General features: G+C 46.3%; 2 protein-coding genes and 1 long non-coding RNA gene across 5 annotated transcripts in view; 1 reads left to right on the forward strand and 2 right to left on the reverse strand.

Moving 5' to 3' along the window:
- The window catches only part of LOC307221389, a 188,619-nt gene that overhangs the window by 25,896 nt on the left and 138,344 nt on the right, over window positions 1–24,379 (reverse strand). The gene's annotated exons all lie outside the window — the stretch shown is intronic.
- Window positions 698–13,627, forward strand: CEACAM20 (CEA cell adhesion molecule 20). 2 transcript variants are annotated; one of them, XM_079985772.1, is made up of 8 exons: window positions 698–718; window positions 4,938–5,057; window positions 5,550–5,822; window positions 7,774–7,878; window positions 9,113–9,228; window positions 10,708–10,749; window positions 12,771–12,814; window positions 13,302–13,627. In XM_079985772.1, exons 2-8 carry the CDS (start codon window positions 4,967–4,969, stop codon window positions 13,303–13,305), a joined length of 675 nt encoding a protein of 224 aa, XP_079841898.1. In that variant the 5' UTR covers window positions 698–718; window positions 4,938–4,966; the 3' UTR covers window positions 13,306–13,627. The 2 variants fall into 2 exon arrangements, with proteins under 2 accessions (XP_079841898.1, XP_079841897.1); XM_079985771.1 differs by lacking the exon at window positions 698–718 and adding an exon at window positions 4,070–4,684.
- LOC307221335 (cell adhesion molecule CEACAM21-like) lies at window positions 17,000–23,818 on the reverse strand. 2 transcript variants are annotated; one of them, XR_013841334.1, is made up of 5 exons: window positions 23,567–23,818; window positions 21,783–22,154; window positions 19,049–19,178; window positions 17,311–17,416; window positions 17,000–17,085 (listed from the first exon to the last, which is right to left on the reverse strand). XR_013841334.1 is itself a non-coding variant. In XM_079985787.1 (4 exons), exons 1-4 carry the CDS (start codon window positions 23,637–23,639, stop codon window positions 17,380–17,382), a joined length of 612 nt encoding a protein of 203 aa, XP_079841913.1. In that variant the 5' UTR covers window positions 23,640–23,818; the 3' UTR covers window positions 17,006–17,379. The 2 variants fall into 2 exon arrangements, 1 of the variants encoding a protein (XP_079841913.1); XM_079985787.1 differs by having other exon boundaries at window positions 17,006–17,416.

A 24,379-nucleotide genomic window follows, 5' to 3' on the forward strand; every position in this document is an offset into this window, starting at 1 on the left:
TCGAGTGTCTTCAAAGCCCATGACACCTTTGGTAAAGGCTGTTCTCCAACTGGAGTGCTCGCAGCCAGTGTTTCCCAATTGTCAGTGTTTATACTAGATTTTTTAAGATTTGCCTTGAGACAGTCTTTAAACCTCTTTTGTTGACCACCAGCATTATGCTTTCCATTTTTAAGTTCCGAATAGAGTAGTTGCTTTGGAAGACGATAATCAGGCATCCACACAACATGACCAGTCCAATGAAGTTGATATTGAAGAATCATTGCTTCAACACTGGTGATCTTTGCTTCTTCCAAGACACTGGTATTAGTTCGCCTGTCTTCCCATGTGATGTACAGTGGTGCCCTGCAAGACGAACGCCTCGCAAGACGGAAAACCCGCTAGACGAAAGGGTTTCCCTATGGGCTTGCTTCACAAGACGAAAATGTCTTGCGAGTTCCTGCGGGGTTTTTTCCCTCCCCCCCTTTTCCTAAGCCCTAAACCACTTATCAGCTGATCCGCTAAAAGCCGCTAAACCGCTAATAGCGCTAATCCGCTAAACTGTCAATGGGCTTGCTTCGCAAGACGAAAAAACTGCTATATGAAGAGCCTCATGGAACGGATTAATTTCGTCTTGCGAGGCACCACTGTATAAAAATTTTCAGAGACACTGTTGATGGAATCTTTTGAGGAGTTGGAGATGTGTTTATATGTGGTCCATGTTTCACAAGCATACAGTAAGGTTGGTAGCACAATAGCTTTGTAAACAAGCATTTTGGTTTCCCTGCAAATGTCCTGGTCCTCAAACACACTGCACTTCAATCGGAAGAAAGCTGCACTCACATAGCTCAGGCAATGCTGGATTTCGGCATCAGTGTCGGCCCTTGTGGAAAGATAACTGCCCAGGTAGGAGAAGCTTAAAGCCACAAAGTTGGCAACCCTGGTCTCTAAGCTCCTTGTCCCATAACTTCCTTAGTTCCCCCCCCCCCATCCTCCTCAGCCAGAGCTACGCCTGTCAATATTTCACTTGGACTGTTATGGGTTCCCTGGTCCAAATGCAGCAAGGAAACACCACAATTCTCAGCGCTTTTTACTCAGAAGTAAATCCCATTGTATTCTGCAGGGCTCATTGCAGGGGCAGATCATCTATCTGAAAGCGCCAGGTATCAGTTACCTGTAGGGATTGGGGGAGAAATCCAGGTCTTCTTCATTTGCACATTTTGAAACAATACCAGAACCCAGACTCAGCCACTCAGCCATCCTATGAAATTTGCAGTTCCCTGAATTTTTGCAATTTTTGCTGATATATATATATATATATATATATATATATATATATTCCCAGTAGTGATGTATGGAAGTGAGAGCTGGACCATAAAGAAGGCTGATCGCCGAAGAATTGGTGCTTTTGAATTCTGGTGCTGGAGGAGACTCTTGAGGGTCCCATGGACTGCAAGAAGATCAAACCTATCCATTCTGAAGGCAATCAGCCCTGAGTGCTCACTGGAAGGACAGATCCTGAAGCTGAGGCTCCAATACTCTGGCCACCCTGGAAAAGACCCTGAGGTTGGGAAAGATGGAGGGCACAAGGAGAAGGGGACGACAGAGGACGAGATGGTTGGACAGTGTTCTCGAAGCTACCAGCATGAGTTTGACCAGACTGTGGGAGGCAGTGGAAGACAGGAGTGCCTGGTGTGCTCTGGTCCATGGGGTCATGGTCATGAAGAGTTGGACACGACGAAATGACTAAACAACAACAACAACATATATATATCAGCAAAAACAGCAAACAAGAACACATTATATAAGGGAACACTGTTTTGCAAAAATGTTTCTCTTAGAGGAAACTGCACATGAGCACCTGCATATTGGGAGAACTTTGCACACAAATGCTGATGAATTTTCACGACTCCCCCCCACCCCAAAGTTAATAAACGAATGAGGAAGTGTGGAGATCTGCTGCCTCTCCTGCCCTTAGAAAGTGATAGCAATCTGATAATAATGCATGAAGAATTAGGGGCATTCTTATTATCAGCTGCTTGAATGGATAGTTCAGCTAAGTGGCAAAGAGGAGCTGATGTGGTGTAGTGGTTAAGAGCGGTGGACTCATAATCTGGTGAACCGGATTCGCTTCCCCGCTCCTCCACATGCAGCTGCTGGGTGACCTTGGGCCAGTCACACTTCTTTGAAGTCTCTCAGCCCCACTCACCTCACAGAGTGTTTGTTGTGGGGGAAGGAAGGGAAAGGAGAATGTTAGCCGCTTTGAGACTCCTTCGGGTAGTGATAAAGCGGGATATCAAATCCAAACTCCTCCTCCTCTTCTCCTCCTCCTCCTCCTTCAGTGTGGGATAAATAGAATATGAGAAATAGTTCTCTCAGAGCATCTCACTCACCATAAGAGTGCGGTTTGTGGGCAATCTAAAAAGGGCCGGTTTGATGGGATTTGCTTTCTGTTCCTCAATTCTGTAAGCAAATCCACCAGCTCAGTGGATTTCTGTTCCTATATTATGTCATCGTTTGGAAAGGGAACTTGATTTGCAAACCTTAAGCCATCCCAAGAAGCAAGGCTGTGAAAAGACCCTTTGTTGGGCTCTGGACAGGACAGTCCAAGCAGACACCACTACACTAGATGGACCAAATGGTCTGACCAAAAAAACAGCTTCACATATGTTCTGCCTGATTTTGCTGGAGTCAGGAACACAGGCAGAGCCCAGGTGAAGAAACTTTGAACATTCTGTGACATCGCCTTGCCTCACCCAATCAGCACCAGAGGCCTCAATGCTGCAGTTGCTATGCAGACGCATGTTTTCGTGGAAAACACACACACACACACACACACACACACAAATATCAGCGTACACTTTCTCTGTGCTTAATTTCTTGAGACAAGATGTGTTTGGGAACAAATTTCATCTTGACATTTGGCTCCTTATTTACAAAAGTGTGTAAATATTGTTCTTCCACAGTGATGGTAACACACACACCACCACACCTGTTCAGAAATGCTGGCTGCTTTGCCGTTAATAGGGTTGCCATATTTCAAAATATATTTTGCAGGAAAGTTGTTGCACTTCTTTTTTCCCTCATTTGCCAAAGTAGTTGTTGTGCTCTTTTTGCAAAAGGCACACAGGTTGCCATGGGCCTGTGTCTTCCTGGACATTTTTAATGATTCCACCCAGATCCTGTTTCTGACAGACAAATCCCGGACATGTCCAGGAAATTCTGGACTTATAGCAGCCCTAAATTACAACAAAGCCTTTGTGACATTCCCTTGCGTGTTCAAAATGGGTCTTGGGGGCTAGTGGCTGCCAAGCCTGCTCTAGAATGGAAACTTTGTCACCCGAGATACTTGATGCCTCCAGTATGCAAATAAGGCATGGTAAACAAATGCTTCATGGGAGCTCAGTTTTGTTGAGAGATGAAAGAGACCCCTCTGACTTTTCTCTGCTGCCCGCATCCCTTGAAACAGTGTCCGATGTGGTGTGTCTTCAACCTTGCACCACGCAAGCCTTCGTTGGACAGAAGTCTTCATTGTTCCCTCTCTTTGCATAACAGGTATCGGCTGGGATTAACTTGTTTGTGACACTGAATGGGTTGAAAGGGAGGGACCACAGCACATCTTATTCTGGCACCTCTGTCCTCCCAGACCCCGGCTGTCACCCCCTCCCTTGTGGACACATCTCTCAGCGAAATAGGCAAAGCATAGGTGGGATTTGGCAAAATAGACAACTGAAACCCCATTGCGTGCTAATGTCCCAGACAGGGATCTGATGCAACAGACGCCAGCCACACAGTGGAGTCTTCTCTTGCTTGGGAGAAGAAGCAGGGAAAGAGGAGGATTTAGGGAGAGAAGTTTTTTGCTAGGGGTCAAAAAATAGGGTAAGGTTTGCAAATCAGCCTGAAAGTCCTCTTGACGTTGCACAAACGGTGCATTTGCTCCAGCTCTGAGAGTGTGAGGAAAGCCAATGGAACATCTATTTGCCAGCCCAAGGTCAAAGCTTTGGTTAATATTTCTTCTTGCAGGTAAGGAAGATCCAAATGGGCAAAGGAATTGGCCACAGTAATTCGGGTCAGAACCATAGAACAGTGGTCAGAGGAGCTTGCAAAGATGAAATGAATGACTTTCCCTGCCTTTATGCAAATGTTGATGCTGAATTTCCACTTGATGTTGTGGATATTCGCAACATTCCCGAGATTCGTCAAGTATTTGTTGTTTTTGTGGTTGACCTGGAATAGTATGTCGGCTTTCTGTCTTTGCCAGAATATGGTTGTTGACATGCAGTGGTGTTATCTAATTACCAACAGTATATCATAAATGAAATGAAACAGTAAACATACCAGGTGTTCTGGAAGTTTATGTATGACACCTGACAAAATCTAATCGAGAGACGACAACAAGTTGTGGTTGAAGTTTCACATTTAGAATTTTGAGCAGGGGAATGGAATGCAACATTTTGGCATGTTTCAAATGTTGGGAAATGTTTAGTTCCAGTTTCAGCAGATTGCACCCAGAAAGCCTTCAACAGCTGATGAGGAACAGAGTCACACCTTACGGGTGCATAGTTACCTGGCTATTTCCTGTGTCTGCAGGTGAAATGTCTTAGTGCAAAATTTGAGATCCAGGGTGCTAATGAAATAAGTTGCTGGACAAAGCACTTGTCATCTGCCTAACCCTTCAACAGCTATGGGTCAGGTAGAAATTCAACAGGTAGGGGCATTTCCCATTAGTGCATCACCTTCTTGGGAACCATCAGTTTAAATTTCTGCTTGTTATACTGCTGTTAAAAACACAGGATCTTTGCAAGAAAGAAAAAAAGGGCAACTTTATTAGGGATATGTCGTGCATGATTTGGAGTGGAAAGATGAGCTATCTGAGGAAAGAACTGGAAAAACTGCTGGTTCAAAAAGGGAAAGATCCATCAGTATAAGATTTTGCATTTACTTTGATTTTATTCTTGCAGAATCAATCATCGTGAGCTCCTTCGTCCCGATGGGCCTGGGAGAAACAGAGAGGGCGATTTCTGCCACGGACCAGAGTGGGATCTTCACCACAGAGAAAACATCACAAATCTCCCAGTTTTGTCAGTGATCACTGAGATCACAACCTCCACCCTTGTTTCCTTACCACTTAATTATTGGGTGGGGGGTTAGATCCTCAGGAAAAAGGGTTGGGACCAGACTCTCTTTCCCTAGTGCCATTGCTTCAGCCAAAGTTTGAGTCCGACACAGCTTCTTTGAAGTGTGAAAATAAAAACAGTGTGGGGGGGTCCCATTGTGGATCCTTCACATCGCATGGAGTTTGGCCCCTCATAACTAGGTCTCAAGCCTGTTTCTGGAATGTTCTGGAATGTGAATAGAATGTTCTAGAACATTGAGAGAACATGATGTTGGGAACGAGGTTTTGAGTTCTGTGGTGGGGAAAAGGACATAAATGTTCTGTTGAGGGAGAAAAGTGGATTATAAATAAAGACACACACACCCCAAGCGCTGAAGCAGACCTTATTTTAGGGATTGCACCTTTCATCCTGACCTCACTGTTGATTTCTGTTCCTTTTTCTTTTTTTTAAATGTAGACAGACCAAAATCTGCCACAATAAGCCCCTCTGGAAACATCAGCCAGCTGTTGGGTTCCAGTCTGACTCTCATCTGTCGTGCTGCGGATTCGAATCCTGGTACACAGTATAGATGGTATTTCAACAACACCGATGCAAACGTGACAAGCAGCAATCTGACCATTGAATCAATCTCCTGGAAAAACGAGGGGACCTATGTGTGCTGCATATCCTACCCTCAAACAAATGCCACAGCCTATGCATCTGTATCTTTGAGGATAAAAACAGACAACGGTGATTTTCTTGGCTGTTCTGCCTGCCGGAGAGTTTCATTCTGAGTTCAGCCTAACCATGTTTTCTCAGAATTAAATCCCACTAGGTTGTATCCAATTAGGTTTTCCTCAGAGTAGTTCCACTGAAGTAGGGCACAAAAGTTGTCGAGCTTTTTTTCGGGGGGGGGGGGGGTAAAGTTGTCAAGCTTTCTTTGCAAAATCTCCACGGAAATGAAGTTTTTGAGCTATTTCTAAGGAAATTTGCCCCAAAGTTGTCAACACTTCTGGCGTGGGGGGTTGCCGTACACCTGGGTATTCCCAGACATTTTTTTACAGACTTTTGGAAATTCAGCAATTTCCGATGGATGAATCCTGGATATGTCACTGAAGTGACTGCGCCCAATTTAGGGTTCATCTTTGCCATTCCACCACAAGGAAAACCCACAGTTTATGGCTGAATTGGAACAAACAGAAACTGGGTCTTTTTTTGGCACATATTGTCATTTGTTCTGAATTAGCACTAAACAGTGGGTTTTCCCAGAGAAAGTCAAAAGAATTCTGGGAGTTGTAGATTTTTAAGGGTGCTGAGAGTTGTTAGGAGACCCCCCAAAAAAATTCCCTCCCAGAGCTACAATTCCCAGAGCGGTTTAACAACCAATCCTTCTTAAACCCAACAGTTTTAAGGTAGAGCAAATATAGTATTAATATATATTGTTAATATTTGGGCTGTCATTCTCAAGAAATGAACTATTTTAAAAACATGTAAATAATTGGCTGTAGGCCAATATGATTTTGATAGTGCACTATAAAGCTAAAGATTTATTTTTACAAATTTTAGGGTTTCAGATGTTATATATTAAGCCTTTACAGATTAACAGAGCTGATTGTACAGGAATGTAAAAGCTGCTGCTTTAAATTTATCTAGATTCTTGGACCAACTTTAAGTATTAAATCGATTGCATGATTGTGATATTAAGCTAGGCAGTTTGGCTGTTAGTGTACTTTTGTAATTGTGATTTTAAGAAAAGGAAATTTAATGTGTGATAATACATTTGAGTTTATTTGATGGTGAACAAGTCACCTCTCAAAGCAATGAAAGGTGTAATTTTGATATTTTAAAATTATACATCTTTTCATTAGGAATTTCATACTGCCTTTTACGCAAGGTTTAAAATAAATTGAGCAAATTTAAAAAAACAAAACAAAAAAACAACCAATCCTTCTTAACAGGGGAATTCCTTTGGAAGGACACATTGGGTAAAAACGACAACTTTCCGTGCATTTGTATTTTAATCTCTATACTTTTGTGGGACGGGGTGTGGGGAGGAAGGAGAAGGGGGTTCTGAGCTGTTCGACAGTGGAACAGGAGGTGGTGGACCTTCCTTCCTTGGGGTCTTCAAGCAGAGGTTGGGTGCCCATCTGCCATGGATGCCTTAGCTGAGATTTGGGCATTGGAGGGTAATTGGCCTAGATGACCCTTCCAGCTCTATGATTCTGCAATTTATTTTGTTTTTCTTCTGCATTAAAAAATAACTTTTTAGAAAAGAGAAGAAACTGCAACTCCCTCCATCGCTGACCCTGCTTGCTGGGTCCAGCAACCTCTTGAAGGTTTCCTCACGCCAGTCTGGCAGGGTGGTACTGCTGCAGCAGCAAAAAAGGGCGAATGCAGCCCACAGGATATGAAAGCAGCTTCCCCTTTGTGACAACAAACAGTGTGTCCTGTGCTGGGTTGCGATATCCGTTTCTGACACATGCGCCGGGATTGGGCAAAGAATGCACGACGAGACATCTTGCTTAGCCTCTCAAAGCTAGAACATGAGAAAGTCTGGCCAAAGACCTATCTAGTCCAGCATCCTGTTTTCACAACAGCCACACAGAAAATAATAATAATAATGCGTGAGAGAACAAGAAGTAAAATCCTGGGGGTAAAAAAGGGGGGGAATGTTCACACCACTCTTGCTTTTCTGTTCCAGAAACTTCTTCAGCTCAACTGCAGCTGCCTCTGACAGTGTTTGTTGGTATCGTGTTTGGGTTGGCGGCTGGGATTACTTTGGTTGGCGCCTTGCTATGCTGTTTCTGTGAGTAAAGCCCTTGAACTGGGAGTAAAGCCCTTGAACTGGGAGTAAAGCCCTTGAACTGGGCAGACTTGGACTCCTGGGTTCTGTTTCCAAGGGATGAGTGTTAGGAATGTCAAATGGGCTCTCGGCTTGCTCTGTATTTTAACACAAACCTACCTAATCTGCAGTCCGTGAAACTATCCTTCAAAGTTATCTGATCATCCTCAACACGATATGATACGATAATCTTTACTGTCATTGTCCCATACAGAACAACGAAATTGAAAAAGTCTACATCAGACATTCAAAACCAACAAGCCTGCTATCCCAGCTATCCTTGCCTGGTTAGCCCCCTAAAAACTCTGATACCCCATAATTAAATACAATATACTCCCATAGAGACTGCCTTACACTGCATTTAAAACCAAAGTCGCATTTGGATAGAAACTGTTTCTCAGGCGGCTAGTCCTAGTCTTTATAACCCTGTAGCTTCTTCCAGAAGGCAGAAGCTGAAAGAGACCGTTTCCGGGGTGCGCACTATCCTGCGCTATCTCTGCAGCTTTCTTATGGCCCCTGGAAGCATAGATTGGTGAATCAACGAAAAATCTTCAAGCCCTGGTCTTTGTGAAATATTATTTATTTATAAAAAATAGTTACACGTCACTATTCTTCTTTGTGTCCCTCCTCCACGTGATGTCCAGAGGGTGGCAACGAGAACGGGGCCTTTACTGCAGTGGCTTCCCGCTTGTGGAGTATTCTCCCCAGAGAGGCTCGCCTGACCCCATCATTGCGTTCCTTTAGACACCAAGGGAAAACTTTCCTCTTCAATGTTCCTTTGACTGATTGACATCCCATGCCCTTTTAAATCTATTGTGGAAGGAGGGGTTGGTTTTGTCCTGTTCTTAACTTTATCATGTATTTTGTGTTTTTATATTCTGATTTTATGTTGTGAACTACCTCGGATGAAGGGCGATATATAAATTTAAATAAGAAGAATAAAAAATATTCATTTAAAAATCAGAGTGGTTTACAGCAATTGAACATGAAACTGTACAATAAAAACCATATTAAAAAGTTTTAAAATCTCTATAAACAGTGTAACCCAGAATACTGAGCCAATGGCGCAAAGATGGTTTCTTGTTGTTGTCTATCAGACCTTTGTCAGCTTGAGGAGAGATCAGTGACACTCCTGTACATTGTCTCAGTAATCAGTAGACAGAAGAAGTGCTTTTCTCCATTCTTACCTTGTCCCCAGGTGTCTACATTCGGAGGAAGAACCTGCAGCCGCCGCCACCACCACCGATTTCGACAATCCCATCCTTACCTAAGGACTTCTCTCGATCCAAAATGCTTGGTAGCAGAGCCAGAGAAGTGAGTGATGATTGAGACACATTGCAGCTAGAACGACCACTTTCACCCTGGCACAGCAGAGGTTCAGCTGGTGCTGAACTTTGGGGCTCAAACCCAGGGCTGTGGGTTAAACCACAGAGCCTAGGACTTGCCGATCAGAAGGTCGGCGGTTCGAATCCCCGCGACGGGGTGAGCTCCTGTTGTTCGGTCCCTGCTCCTGCCAACCTAGCAGTTCAAAAGCACGTCAAAGTGCAAGTAGATAAATAGGTACTCTTCCAGCAGGAAGGCATTTCCGTGCGCTGCTGTGGTTCACCAGAAGCGGCTTAGTCATGCTGGCCACATGACCCAGAAGCTGTACTCCGGCTCCCTTGGCCAGTAAAGCGAGATGAGCACTGCAACCCCAGAGTGGGTCACGACTGGGCCTAATGGTCAGGGGTCCCTTTACCTTTAAGCTACTGAAGGTTATGGGGCCCTTTATATAGCAGGCAGGGCCCATGAATTACATCATCACAAAACACTGTTGCTGTATGTAGGTTTTATTTTATTGGTTTTTTATCTCATATTTTGGAAATGTACATCCAGTTCTTTTTTCCTTTAATTTTTTTTTTGGGGGGGGCCCAAGAGAGTGGGGCCCTAAGCTATAGTTTGTTTAGCTTATATGTAACTATGGCACTGCTCAAACCCAGAGGTCAGCCACCCACTCCTGCCCCATGACAACCCAGGGAATGGCAGCTGTTAGGGGCAGTGGCCGTCTTGGCACTGAGAGACGAGAGAGGTTTTTGTTTCATTTGATTGTAGCACAAATCAACCTCGTTTGCACTCCCTGAACTAATATCTGCACCCTGAATTATTCTGTGCAGTTCTTCAAGCAAAAATACTGTGCACCAAAGGGCATTTATTAGATAAAACATACACGCTATGTGTAAAGGTAAAGGGACCCCTGACCATTAGGTCCAGTCGTGACCGACTCTGGGGTTGCAGCACTCATCTCACTTTATTGGCCGAGGGAGCCGGCGTACAGCTTCCGGGTCATGTGGCCAGCATGACTAAGCCACTTCTGGCGAACCAGAGCAGCGCACGGAAACGCCGTTTACCTTTGTGCTGGAGCGGTACCTATTTATCTACTTGCACTTTGACATGCTTTCGAACTGCTAGGTTGGCAGGAGCAGGGATCGAGCAACGGGAGCTCACCCCGTCGCAGGGATTCAAACCGCCGACCTTCTGATCAGCAAGTCCTAGGCTCTGTGGTTTAACCCACAGCGCCACCTGCGTCCCACACACGCTATATGTATGAAGACCTAATTCTGTGTTTTTGGGGGGGAGGGAGAGGGGAATGCATTTATGTGTTAAAGTAAACCACACACAAACCCAGAGTGAAGTTTTTTGTTTCTTCATACAAAAATTCAGACTTAAAAAAAGACAAAAGAGCAGGGGCACTTCCAGCCCTCCACAGAATTGCTTCAGCAACTTAGAAAGCTTTCCTGTTTGTCTTTGTTCCAGACCAAGCCTGAGAACCCTGCCAAGCTCAGCACCATCTACCAGGTAAGTGTACAGCTTTCGGCATTGCAGGGGGTTGGACTGAATGACAATTGTCCCTTCTGACAATTTATGATTCCACTGATATCTCCAGAGTGAAGATTAGACTCGGGAAGGAAGAGACCAAGGGAAAAAGAATGAAATAGAGCCTTCCGCTCTTTTTGGCAAGTCAGCCGCGAGTCCGTTCTGGACTGTCTAGTCTGCTAGACGTTACGTGAGACAAAACCCACTGCTGTCTGTGGCTTTTGGGGGCACAAAGGTTGCGCAGCCGCCCTGTTGTGTAGGCAAATAATTACGATAGCGGTGGTTGTGTTGTTGTTGTTTTTATGTTCCTTTAGCAAGGCTGGCTCGTTACTCATACTACACTGTGACGCAGGGTTTGCTCATTGCATGACTCAGCAGATGGCTCAGAGCCTAACTGGCCGGCATTCTGTGGGTGGGGGAAGAATCTTGCCCACGCCGACTGCCCTGTGCAGGATCCTGCCTCGTTTTGAGTCAGCATTGCCCACTCAAGTCTTGCCGCCGCCACCCACCCAAACACCTGGTGCCCTGCGAATGTTCTTGGACCACAGTCCTAAACTGGACAGCTCCGGCGCAATATGATTTCGGGCTGCCTTTGAAAACAGTTTGAAAACTGCAGATGGTGCAGGATTTGGCGGACAGATTGATGTCGGCCTTGCAGAGGTCAGCAGAAGGCTGGGGAAAGGCTGGCTTGCTGCTGTTTTCTCATGCTCTGAAGGGTAGGGCCCAATAGCTTCAATTTACAAGGAACTACCAAAATGATTAAGGTTTTAAATGACAATTTTAGGTTATATTTTAGTGATCAAGATTTAATATATATATTTAACTGCCACTATATCTGAATTATGTGAGTGGCGCTGTGGGTTAAACCACAGAGCCTAGGACTTGCTGATCAGAAGGTCAGCGGTTCGAATCCCCGTGACGGGGTGGGCTCCTGTTGCTGGGTCCCTGCTCCTGCCAACCTAGCAGTTCAAAAGCACGTCAAAGTGCAAGTAGATAAATAGGTACTACTCCGGCAGGAAGGTAAACGGCGTTTCCATGTGCTGCTCTGGTTCGCCAGAAGCGGCTTAGTCATGCTGGCCACATGACCCGGAAGCTGTACGCCGGCTCCCTCAGCCAGTAAAGCGAGATGAGTGCTGCAACCCCAGAGTCGGCCACGACTGGACCTAATGGTCAGGGGTCCCTTTACCTTTACCTATATCTGAATTGTCTCTGTTATACCTAATTGCAATTCAGTGCATTCCTGTTGTGTTTTATGATTTTCCTGATATTGTAAGTGAGCCGGAACTGGTCTGTGACCGTAATAATAAAATTCATTCATTCAATTTACAAGGAAGGGGATTCTGAGTGGAAAAAAAAAACTCTCTGACAGTAAGAGCTGTTCGACAGGGAAATGGTCTCCCTCAGGAGCTTGTGAACTCTCTTTTATGTACTGAACTTCTCACCCTGGGCCAGCAGGGGGATACTGTAGATAGTTCAGGTCCACATATGCAAATAAGGGATCGAAAGTGACGTTCAGTAAAGAAAGTTGTTACAATTATGTTGTTCTGGAGCTCTATATAAGCAGGCTGGCTGAACCCTTCAGTTCAGTTCTGTTCTGGCCTGTGAATAAACAAGAGCTGTTGAAGAATCACTGTGTCGTCTGATATGCTCACCCACAACTTAACACTCTCCTTCACTGGAGTTTTTTAAGCTGAGGTTGAATGGTCAATCGTCAGGGATGCTCCAGCTGAGATGAACCTCGGGGTCCCCTCCAACTGTACAATTCTATGATTTCATGATTGTACTCTGACACACAGCAGCTCGCTCAGGCCCCAATTCTATGGCAGAATGGTCAGCTAGGCCTACTGTCTTAAGATCCCTTTAACAGGAGAGGGATGAACCTAGGCGTCAGGTGTGGATTGCAACGGTGGTCTATGGACACCCCTCCCCCCAAAAAATTGGTTAAGAGTGCAAGGCAGGCAGATCAAACCCACAGCTGAACTCTTTCAACGTTTTGTCTTCAGGAGGTGCTGTGTGACGACGGGGCTGTGTATCAAGAACTGGAAGGGTAAGTCTTCCCTCCGTTTCTGTGACTTCTCCTGGCTTTGGGAAGGAGGCGGGAGGACTCTAGGACTCTGCCAGAGCTCTCACATCTCCTCCCTAAAGCCCGGGGCCTCACTTACCCAGTTCTGAGATGGCACCCCCATGGCCCAGAGCCCAGTGCCCAGCCCTAAACCTGCCCCTGCCACATTTCCATATACAGAAGGTGACTGGACCAGCAGTTGAAAATTTATCTTCTAGTGAACTTTAGTGAAGGTGCAATGCCTTCCCCTGCCCCTTGGGGGCAGCAGGCTAACTTAGGGGGCACTGGGCACACACAGTTCTGCCCTGCCCCACAGCAGCTCACTGCAGCTTATTGCCTGCCCAGCCCCACATTTCCTGCACGTGCATTTCCTCAAATCCCACCCCTGAATTTTTGGCATTGGAAATAAATTCTGGGCCAGATCCTGCGCCCTTCACACACGTTCATTCTCTCTCTCTCTCTCTCTCTCCAGGTGATTTCTGAGTGCAGCATCTCCTGTGTAGCAGTAAGGACTTACGATAGCTTCTCCCAGCTGAACGTTTCTGCCTAGATGCCTGTCAGCTGCAGACCCCCAGCCAGGCCCTCTTTGATATACCTGCCTTAAAAACCCAGACTCTTCTCTGAATATAGTGCTTTAAATATATGGCATGAATGTGGCCTTAATGTGCATCCCTGCAGATCATTCTGAGGTAGAACTCTGAACGGTTTCATCTTCAATGTGTTGTTGTTTTTACTTTAAAAGAAAAACGCATTAGACTCTTTGTGCTTGTTTGCTTAAATATCAAAACGGTTGGAGAAAATGCATTAAACAATTCACATTTCACTGTTTTCCTACTGTCTTATGTCTCTTTTTGACGGCAACCTGAAACAATCCGAACGTTGGGTAGTTGGGTTAAATTACCGAGGGTTGTCTGCCATAAACTTGAATTGATCTGTGAACTGAGCGTGAACCGAACTAGGCAGTTTTATACAGGATCGAGCATGAACTGAAGTTAGTTCCTTTCTGGATGTGTCAAGCTGGAGCTAGTTCCTTTTTAAAATGATCTTTCCAAGATTTGGGCCCCACCTAGGACCCCTGGAGCCCCCTGGCTCGGCCACTGCTGTTCACACTTCCTGTCTAAGCAAGTAAAGAATGTATTGGATTTGTGTCCCACCGCCTCTCTAAGGAGCTCAAGATGGCAGCATACATGGTCCCTCCCCCATTTTATCCTCGCAACATCCCTGTGAGGTAGGTTAGGCAGAGGGCTCATCTAGGCTTCCCACCACTTCCCCCTCTTTTGTGCTGAATCTGAGCAAATGTCAATCAGCTTTCCCAGGGACTGACATTTGTTCCGATTCAGAGCTAAAGAGTGGGTTTTCCTGGGGCAAGTTGTGGGGCAAACAGAAGAAGACGAAGAAGAAGAAGAAGAAGAAGAAGAAGAAGAAGAAGAAGAAGAAGAAGAAGAAGAAGAAGAAGAGTAGGAGTAGTAGTAGTAGTAGTTTGGATTTGATATCCCACTTTATCACTACCCTAAGGAGTCTCAAAGCGGCTAACCATCTCCTTTTCCCTTCCTTCCCCACAACAAACACTCTGTGAGGTGAGTGAGGCTGATAGACTTCAGAGAAGTGTGACTAGCCCAAGGTCACCCAGCAGCTGCATGTGGAGGAGCAGGGAATCGAACCCAGTTCACCAGATTACGAGTCCACCACTCTTAACCACTACACCAGAGGACCACTTGGACCCATGCTTCCTAGGCACATGACAAGCAGAAGCATGGATGAGCCCTAAGAACCAGGCAGAGGGCCTTCTTGGTGGTGGTGCCCGCCCTGTGGAACGCCCTCCCATCAGATGTCAAAGAAATAAACAACTATATGATATTGAGAAGACACCTGAAGGCAGCTCTGTTTAGGGAAGTTTTTAATGACTGATGTTTTAATGTATTTTTAATTTTTGGTTGGAAGCCGCCCAGAGTGGCTGGGGAAACCCAGCCAGATAGGCGGGGTAGAAATAATAAATTATGATGACGATGATGATGATGATAAAAATAAATAAATATTTATTTATACCCCACCTGCCCCAGCCAGAGCCAGGCTCAGGGCGGCCAACACCAATAAAATTACAGTAAAAATATAATGGGGCGGGGGGACCAATTTAAAATACAAGTTAAAATGCAAATTAAATGCCGCCTCATTTTAAAAGTAGCCCATAGATCAAAACCATAAGGGGGGGAGGGAGGAACATAAGGGTCAGACTGAGTCCAAACCAAAGGCCAGGCGGAACAGCTCTGTCTTGCAGGCCCTGTGGAAAGATGTCAAATCCTGCAGGGCCCTGGTCTCTTGTGACAGAGCGTTCCACCAAGTCGGGGCCAGTACTGAAAAGGCCCTGGCCCTAGTTGAGACCAATCTAACCACCTTGCGACTTGGGACCTCCAAAATGTTGTCATTTGTGGACCTTAAGGTCCTCCACAGGACATACCGGGAGAGTCGGTCCCATAGGTACGTGGGTCCTAGGCCGCATAGGGCTTTAAAGGTCAAACCAGCACCTTAAACCTGACCCAGCACTCCACTGGGAGCCAGTGTAGTTGGTAAAGCACTGGATGAATGTGATCCCGCGGCAAGGATGATTAGAGACATTAACTGGTCCGAGGTCACCCAATGAGCTTCATGACTGAGTGGGAATTTGAACCCTGGCCTCACAAGCTCCTAGTCCAATGTTCTAACCACTGCACCACATTGCCAGGAGGTTGGCAAAAGAGCACCAAGCCTGTACTTGCTTAGGAAATAAATAACTATCTGACTTTTAGAAGACACCTGAAGGCGGCCCTGTTTAGGGAAGTTTTTAATGTCTGATCTTTTATTGTATTTTTTTATATTTTGTTGGGAGCCGCCCAGAGTGGCTGGGGAAACCCAGCCAGATGGGCGGGGTATAAATATTATCATAGCCATCCAAGGAGCCAGCTGAAGGCATCTTGTCCAAGGATCCCCCTCCCCCAAAAATCCCTGGAGCCAACACTGCCCATCGCAACACTTAATGGAACAAGGGAGAATGGGTGCCACTAAACAGGCACTGGAGGTTTTTATTTCACAGGTGTATATATGATGTGCCTCTGGGGTTCCGGTTGGCTGTAAGGGTTGGTGCTCAAGACGCCGCCAGACGACTGTCCTCGATTATTTCATTCACGGTTTCCAGATAGATGGAGCTCCTCCTCTTGCTGTGGGGAAATCAGTGACTCATACATAGCGGCGTAGCGTGGGTTGTCAGCACCCGGGGCAAGGCAAGTAATTTGCGCCCCCTAACCCGGGGCAAGGCAAGTAATTTGCGCCCCTAACCCCTAACCTGCCGCCGTTGCCAGCTTCTTCTTGCTGCTGCCTGGGCTGGGGTATTTACGGTAAGGTAGCCACGGCGGCGAGGGACGCAGGTGGCGCTGTGGGTTAAAGCCTCAGCGCCTAGGACTTGCCGATCGAAAGGTCGGCGGTTCGAATCCCTGCGGCGGGGTGCGCTCCCGCTGCTCGGTCCCAGCGCCTGCCAACCTAGCAGTTCGAAAGCCCCTCCGGGTGCAAGTAGATAAATAGGGACCGCTTACCAGCGGGAAGGTAAACGGCGTTTCCGTGTGCGGCTCTGGCTCGCCAGAGCAGCGATGTCACGCTGGCCACGTGACCCGGAAGTGTCTCCGGACAGCGCTGGCCCCTGGCCTCTTAAGTGAGATGGGCGCACAACCCCAGAGTCTGTCAAGACTGGCCCGTACGGGCAGGGGTACCTTTACCTTTACCTTTAGCCACGGTGGCAGCAGCGGGTCCATGTCAGGTGATCTGAGGCGAGTTGCCGCTGGCGCTGCCGCCCAAACGACGCCGCTTGCCCGGAGGAGGAGGAGGGCAGAGAGGCGAGGAAAATGCAACATGGCCCAGCAGCTGCAGCAGCAGCGGCGGCGGGGCTGTGAGGAGGGGCTGCCTGGCATGCCCTCCGCGGCCCTGACGCACGGCCCTGACGCGCAGGGACCGCGGCGAGCGCTGAGAGCTGCTGCCTGCCGGATGCCTTCAGCCCAGACGCGCGCACAGCTCATCGGTTCCGTGAGACATGGGGCTCTGCTACAGCCTGCGCCCGAGGCTCCTTGGTGACTCCGGAGGCAGCGAGCGTGCCCCCCCAGATGTTGCGGCCGGCCCCCCCTGCACCCCCCCACGCTACGCCACTGTTCATACAGTCTTTGGGGTTGGCTGTTGCTGCTCCAAACGCCACCACTGTACTGGAGAACAATGATCTCTTCTGGTTCCCCCCCCCCCTAAAAGAGAGCTTGTCGAGAATCAGAGAAGGAAAACCAGAAGGATCCTTATCCTACTCCCTTTGGTACTAGAAGGGTAATCTCCAACCCACTAGGTGCCACAAGGCCAAGTCTAGCCCCAACCTCCTCCTGCTGTACACACAGCTCCCCTAACTGAAGTCGCCATGCTCTCGTTGGCATCTGGAGGTGGAAATGGACCCTCAGAAGGAAACCATGACTACCAACCTCTGTGATTTAAGGCAGGGGTGCAGAATCTTTGGCCTTCCAGATGTTTCTGGACTCCTGGCTTTTGCTTCAGATCAGAATTGAATCGGCTTGTTCAGGATCAATTCTACCCAAGGAAAGAGGGAAAGGAACAACGATTTCTGGGGTGAGAAGCTGGTTCTATTTCATATTATTTGAAACATCCCTATGCCGCCTTTGAAAGTAAAGGCGGCTTACCACGAAACACAGAAATACAATTTATTAATTATTATTATTATTTTTTAAAATTTCTATACCGCTTTATATTTTAAAGAAAAACCCCAAAGCAGTTTACAGTGAGGCATCTGATCAAGGCCTGTATTTTAAAATGAGCTTAAAGATATATTTGCAAATGTTTGTATGTTTTATGCCAGGCAGAAGACCAGCTGGCTAAGGACTTTGGCAGATGTTTATCCTCCTGGACAAGGGCCCCCCTGATTTATAGCAGGAGACAAAGTTGTAAAAGGGAATTATAGCCTGGGAGCAAAGGTTACACTGACCCTACATATTACAGAATACAATCAAACTGCAAAAACATTAATCAAGAGTTAGTAAATAGTAGGATTTATTGTTTAACAGAAAATAATACCATGTGCCTCCCATTAGAGACTAGCCACATTTTCCTAAGGTTAAAGGGCAAGAGATAATGGGAAAAGCACCTGGCTGGGAAAGGGGGATGTAAATTGAAGAGGTTTTACTTTAAGAAGCTATCTATGTTAATGTATGAGATTTGTTGGCTTAAATGTAATGATGCAAAGGATTTAGAAAGTAAGAAATGTTAGATTCTTTTGTTAGATTCTTATTTCACTGATGGTGTGTGAGAATGTGAACCCAAGATCTCTGTTTTAAGACAAAATGTAAGACAGAATGAGCCATCTGTTTTAGTCATCTATTTTGGAATGGGGGGCAACAAGGGCAAAAGGTGATCTGGTAATTAAGGTGCCTTGTTGAGGCAAATGTAAGATATATGGCTACTTGTTTGCCATTTATGGATAGAAGGAAATATAGCTCTTTGTCTCCCATAAAAGGTAATAGGAAATGGGTGTATCTTTTATGATTGGTTCTAGCAAACAGCCAATAGGAATTTCAACCAGGCTGATTGGACAGAGGCAGCCAAAGGAGGAGCAAGGGGGCTGGGGTGAGGAAATATAAGTGCTGGCCATCAGGGCTGGAGCATAGGCAGAGCTTTGGTAACCATATACCACTGTGCCTATCATTTATTTGTCTGACAAATAAATTATTATTTTAATTTCTCTATTGCTATGTTGAATATTTCATTCCAGCTAAGCGTTAACCACAAGCAGGGTGCTACAACAGCATATTAAGTCAGTAAAACAATACAATGCAAGTACAATGCCATGGATGCGAAAAATTACGGGAGAAATGAAATATTAGGAAAGGGCCACCAATATGACAGGAGCAAACCCTACACAGCAGGGTCCGGCCTAAGATGGTTGGACAGCACATTGTATACACCTCCTTCACTTTTTGTTCAAAGAATATAAACAACACCCATAGTAATTGGGAACAATAGAGATAAATATAGTCTCCAGTTGTTCTGGGTTGGGGCAAAGGCTCCATTTTTAGCCTGTCTTGCTGGTTGCTTTCATTCTCCTGCGTGGTTGTGTATTGGCCTGCTCATCCGTAAGGCAGCCTCTCGTTCCAGACCTGCCTTATATTATACTTAACCAAAATGAAATCAAAAACAAGCAAGTGTTACCTTGCATACTTGCTCAACGTGTAGTAGGTAGCGACGCCTACCAAGAACAGGGACAGGGAAATACATCCGACGACAAGCCCCGCCGTGACTTTGGCAGGTGGAATATGCACCTTCTTTTTCTCTCCCAGATCTCCACATGCAGGCAGCAAGAAAAAAATGTGCATATAATAGGAATAATAGTACAGCGGTGTGGCGTTTGGCCTCCTAGGTGTGTGACATCATACTGGGTCATAAGGAATGGGTTAACTAAGTGTAAAATGATAACCAATAGGAACCCAAGGGGAGGACTTAGAGTTAGAGTTGTTAAGAAGTCAGTCTGGAGTTAGAGAAGGGAGAGGGAGGATAAGTCTGTGGGTTGGGCTAGTTTGATGTGAGGGAGTGAGAGAATCTGTTAAGAGGAGTCAGTTAAACAGTTGAGATAATCAGTCAGAAGGTATTAGGAAGGTATAGGCCGGTAAAGAAACTAAGGTTATGAAACTGACAAGAAAAATTGTCTGAAACCATAAACTTGTTAATGCTTATAAAATAAACTTGTTTATTTGGTTTAATGTTAACAACTGTCTGGACTCAGTGTGTAGCCGAGAGAAACGGGTTGGTGGCAGCGGGGAAGCGAGCACAGTGGTGGCACAGGGATCAATAGACCGTCAAACGTCCAGGGACCCTGTGTGATCGCCACAAGCGGTACCTCGGAAGTCGAACGGAATCCATTCCGGAAGCCCATTTGATTTCCAAAACGTTCGGAAACCAAGGCACGGCTTTCGATTGGCTGCAGGAGCTCCTGCAGCCAATTGGAAGCCACAGAAGCTGTGTGGGACATTCGGGTTCCAAAGAACGTTCGCAAACCGGAACATTCACTTCCAGGTTTGAAGCATTTGGGAGCCAAAAAATTTGACTCACAAGGTGTTAGGGATCCGAAGTATGACTGTAATAGCAGCAGCAGCAGCAGTAATTTATTACTTATACTCTGTCCATCTGGCTGGGCCTCCTCAGCCACTCTGGGCAGCTCCCAACAGAATATTAAAAACACGATAAAACATCAGACATTAAAAACTTCCCTAAAAAGGGCTTCCTTCAGGTGTTTTTTAAAAATCAGATAGTTGTTTATTTTCCTTAGCTCGTCCTCAGGTACGCTGAGCATCCCTGTCCTCTGCATCAGTTACAGGTAAGGGTGAGGGAGAAAATTGATTCAGTTCACAAGGAAAGGTGAACCCACATCTTTCACATTTTCCAAAATAATACAAGTACAGGGGTACCTCAGGTTACAGATGCATCAGATTACAGACGCTTCAGGTTACAGACTCTGCTAACCCAGAAATAGTACCTCAGGTTAAGAACTTTACCTCAAGATGAGAACAGAAATCGCATGGCGGCAGCAGGAGGCCCCATTAGCTAAAGTGGTACCTCAGGTTAAGAACAGTTTCAGGTTAAGAATGGACCTCCAGAATGAATTAAATTCTTAACCTGAGGTACCACTGTATGAGGGCTGGACCATCCATGAAGCAAGGTGAGAATACTGCCTCAGGCGGCAGGATCCATAGAGGCAGCAGTCCTGATGTAGATCTTTAAAGGTAAAGGTACCCCTGCCCGTACGGGCCAGTCTTGACAGACTCTGGGGTTGTGCGCCCATCTCACTTAAGAGGCCAGGGGCCAGCGCTGTCCGGAGACACTTCCGGGTCACGTGGCCAGCGTGACATCGCTGCTCTGGCAAGCCAGAGCCGCACACGGAAACGCCGTTTACCTTCCCGCTGGTAAGCGGTCCCTATTTATCTACTTGCACCCGGAGGTGCTTTCGAACTGCTAGGTTGGCAGGCGCTGGGACCGAGCAGCGGGAGCGCACCCCGCCGCAGGGATTCGAACCGCCGACCTTTCGATCGGCAAGCCCTAGGCGCTGAGGCTTTAACCCACAGCGCCACCTGCGTCCCTTGATGTAGATCTTTACTCCCCCCTTATTCCTTCATGCTCACCCCTTCTTCCCTGGCAGGGAAAAGGGACGCCATTTTGTGGTTCACCCCAGGTGCCAAAATGCCTTGGACTGGCCCTGGCAAGAACTGAAACACAGCTCTGCAAATGCACTGCTCTGAATTTTGCACAGCAGTTCACTAGCCAAGGGTTTTGTACAGAAAAACCTATACAGTGGTAGCTTGGTTTGCTACAGCTTTGGGTTACAACCATTTTGGATTACAACCACATCAAACCCAGAAGTGCGTGTCCCTTTTTTTTGGATTACAACCAATTTTTTGGGGGGGAGGCCCCATTGGCGAAAGCGCGCCTTGGGTTACAACCTGTTTTGGTTTACAACTGGACCTCTGGAACGGATTATGATTGTTAACCAAGGTACCACTGTACTAGGCCAAAGTGTGCATAAAAGTACATATGTTGGTGAAAATATTTTGCGGAAGCGCACTATATTTAGGGAAATTGCTTTCAAAAAAAGAGTCACAATTGCATACATACATACAGTGGTGCCCCACAAGACGAATGCCTCGCAAGAGGAAAAACCCGCTAGACGAAAGGGTTTTCCGTTTTTCGAGGTGCTTCGCAAGACGAATTTCCCTATGGGCTTGCAAGTTTTTTCCCTCCCCCCTTTTTCTAAGCCACTAAGCCGCTAATAGCTGCTTAGCCGCTAAGCCGCTAATAGCCGCTAAGCCGCTAATAGCCGCTAAGCAAACTGGTGTAAAAATGTGAAGAACTGCACCTAAGACTGGAAAAACGAGAAACTGAGAAATATACTCACCTTTGACCGCCAGGTATATCCTCCCCACTTCGGATGAGTCTGGCAGAACTTTTTTCTTTTGTAGCATGTAGTAGCCGCTGTCCAGGAGGGTTAAATTAGTGATGTGGAGGGAGCAATGTGGATTGATGTCCACCCGCCCAGTGTAGGCCCAGCTGATATTGAATATGGAGACTGGCTGAGGTTGATAGGTCACAATATTACTTGCCTCTGATATTTTCCCTCGGAACCAGCTGCAGAATGAGACCCTCTCCATGCTACTGACTGGGACCAGTGTTACATCATTTCCCAGTAATGGGCGCCACGGATCCAAGATGATGGGAATTCTAATGTTCTCAGCTTGCACCAGTGCAAAGCACGAATTCAGAATGTGGGCTAGAAGAGCAGGGGTTGGGCGGAAGGGGAAATAAGCAAAGGTTAAGTTCAAGGAAGAGGTCGGCAGCAAACCAGAGACATCAGCGCTTGCGATGTATTTATGTGCAATTTCGAAACAAAAGCAAGCAGATCGCAACATTCTGGAAATTCGGAATCAGCTACGGTTTGAAATGTTCTGAAACCAATAACAGCTAAAAACATGCTTCCGTTATAGAGCAAGAATCAAGAGGGTTTTTCAGTGTTATGTCTTGGAGAAAAAGGGAGAAAATTTGGGAGGCATGACTTATATTGAGGCTGCAGCAGAGCTCATTGCAAGTGCCTTAAGAACAGACTCCCTGCCCAAGCCAGAGTTTTAGACCCCAGCCCTGAATCCTGTTACCAACTGGGGAAGGGGTTTTCTGAAAACCCTGTGCAGCACCCTAGCACTGCAAAAAATTCTGGGGACTGTAGTTTGTTGCTAGGAGACTTCTTTAACAGTATATTATTATTATTATTATTATTATTATTATTATTATTATTATGCCGCCCATCTGATCAGGTTACCCCAACCACTATGGGCAGCTTCCAACAAATTAAAATACAGTGTTATTATTACAGTGGTGCCCCGCAAGACGAACGCCTCGCAAGACGGAAAACCCGCTAGATGAAAGGGTTTTCCGTTTTGGAGGCGCTTCGCAAAATGAATTTCCCTATGGGCTTGCTTCGCAAGACGAAAATGTCTTGCGAGTTCCTGCTGTTTCCCCCCTTTTTCCCCCTTTTCCTAAGCTGCTAAGCCGCTTATCAGCTGATCGCTGATAAGCCGCTTAACAGCTGATCGCTAAAAGCCGCTAAACCGCTAATAGCGCTAATCCGCTAAGCTGTCAATGGGCTTGCTTCGCAAGACGAAAAAACCGCTATACAAAGAGCCTCACGGAACGGATTAATTTCGTCTTGCGAGGCACCACTGTATTATGATTTATTACATTTCTTAGTAGCTTTATCTTGCCCAGTGCAGCCCAAAGTAACATACAACCAAAGTAACATACGAACCAAACTCCCCACATAAAGACATTAAAACCGGGGGGGGGGGGAGAAATATATTTAAAACATCCCACCTCCTTCTCAGGTCCATAAATTACCGTATAGTATATATTCAACACACAAAAAACAGCGACAATTTGTTGTTGACAAAGGACAGCTGGACATTTAAAGGGTCCCATTACCTTCAGTTGTTTAGGGCCTCATCAAACCTAAATCTGGCTCTGTTTGTGAGGCACACGAAGGAGGACCTCAAAGGAGGGTCAGTTCATATGGGGAGAGGCAGTTCTTGAGGTATTGAGGTCCTGAGCCTTTACATTTGAATTGGGCCTGGAAACTAATTGGCAGCCAGTGCAGTCAGGTCAGGATTGGTGCAATATGCCACAGTCTCTCACCTGCTAGAAGCATCATTGGCCAAGGTCTTCCACGGGCAGAGGGGGCCCCAGCTACTGGGTGGGCTCTCTGCATGGTGTTGGTGCCACTCTTGTAGGTGAGAGCGCTTGGGGCATCCTAGGAGGATAATTTTGTGCCCAGCCATAGACATGGGTTCCTCCCCTGTCCGTAACCACAGATGCCCAGGACCACCCAGCCTAGGCCACCTGTTTCCCACCCCTGCAAGATCTCCCCAGATTTAGCCTAGGATACCTCACTGCAGCCTCCCTCACCTGTTAGCTCCCAGGTAACCATAGGAGGTCATAAAGCTGGAGTGTGAGCCTTGGTGAGTTGGGTGGGGATGACCCCATTTGGGGGGCCCATCTGAGAAAGGCGCATCAGTCCAGGGTTTAAACCACAGAGGGCTGGCAGGGTTTATAATGAGCATAAATGATGAACAGACTTTTTAAAAAGTCATATTTATTGGCTTCCAAAGATGTGTAGCAGACTATAACCAAGTGGCTAAATACACACAGCCCTCTGTACGCGCAGCCGGGGTACCATGAAACCATGCTCCTCCACTGCAACTGCTCTGTCTGCATGCCTGTTTTATAGTTAATTTTTCACCTTTCCATTTCGTCTGTTGCTATAATTGTTCTGTTTTATATACATTATAAGATGAAATAATAATAAAGAACTTCCCCCCAAAGGGGGGTGGGGTGCTCTGTCTTCGACAAATTGCCAGAGGGTTGTTTGCAACACAAGAATTGAGCGAGACATCTTACACCAAACATTGTATTGTAGTTATTTGTTGGGTCCAACGTGATGCATGGTTA

Source organism: Podarcis cretensis (assembly GCF_951804945.1).
Source record: "Podarcis cretensis genome assembly, chromosome: 8".
Taxonomy (NCBI): Eukaryota; Metazoa; Chordata; class Lepidosauria; order Squamata; family Lacertidae; genus Podarcis; species Podarcis cretensis.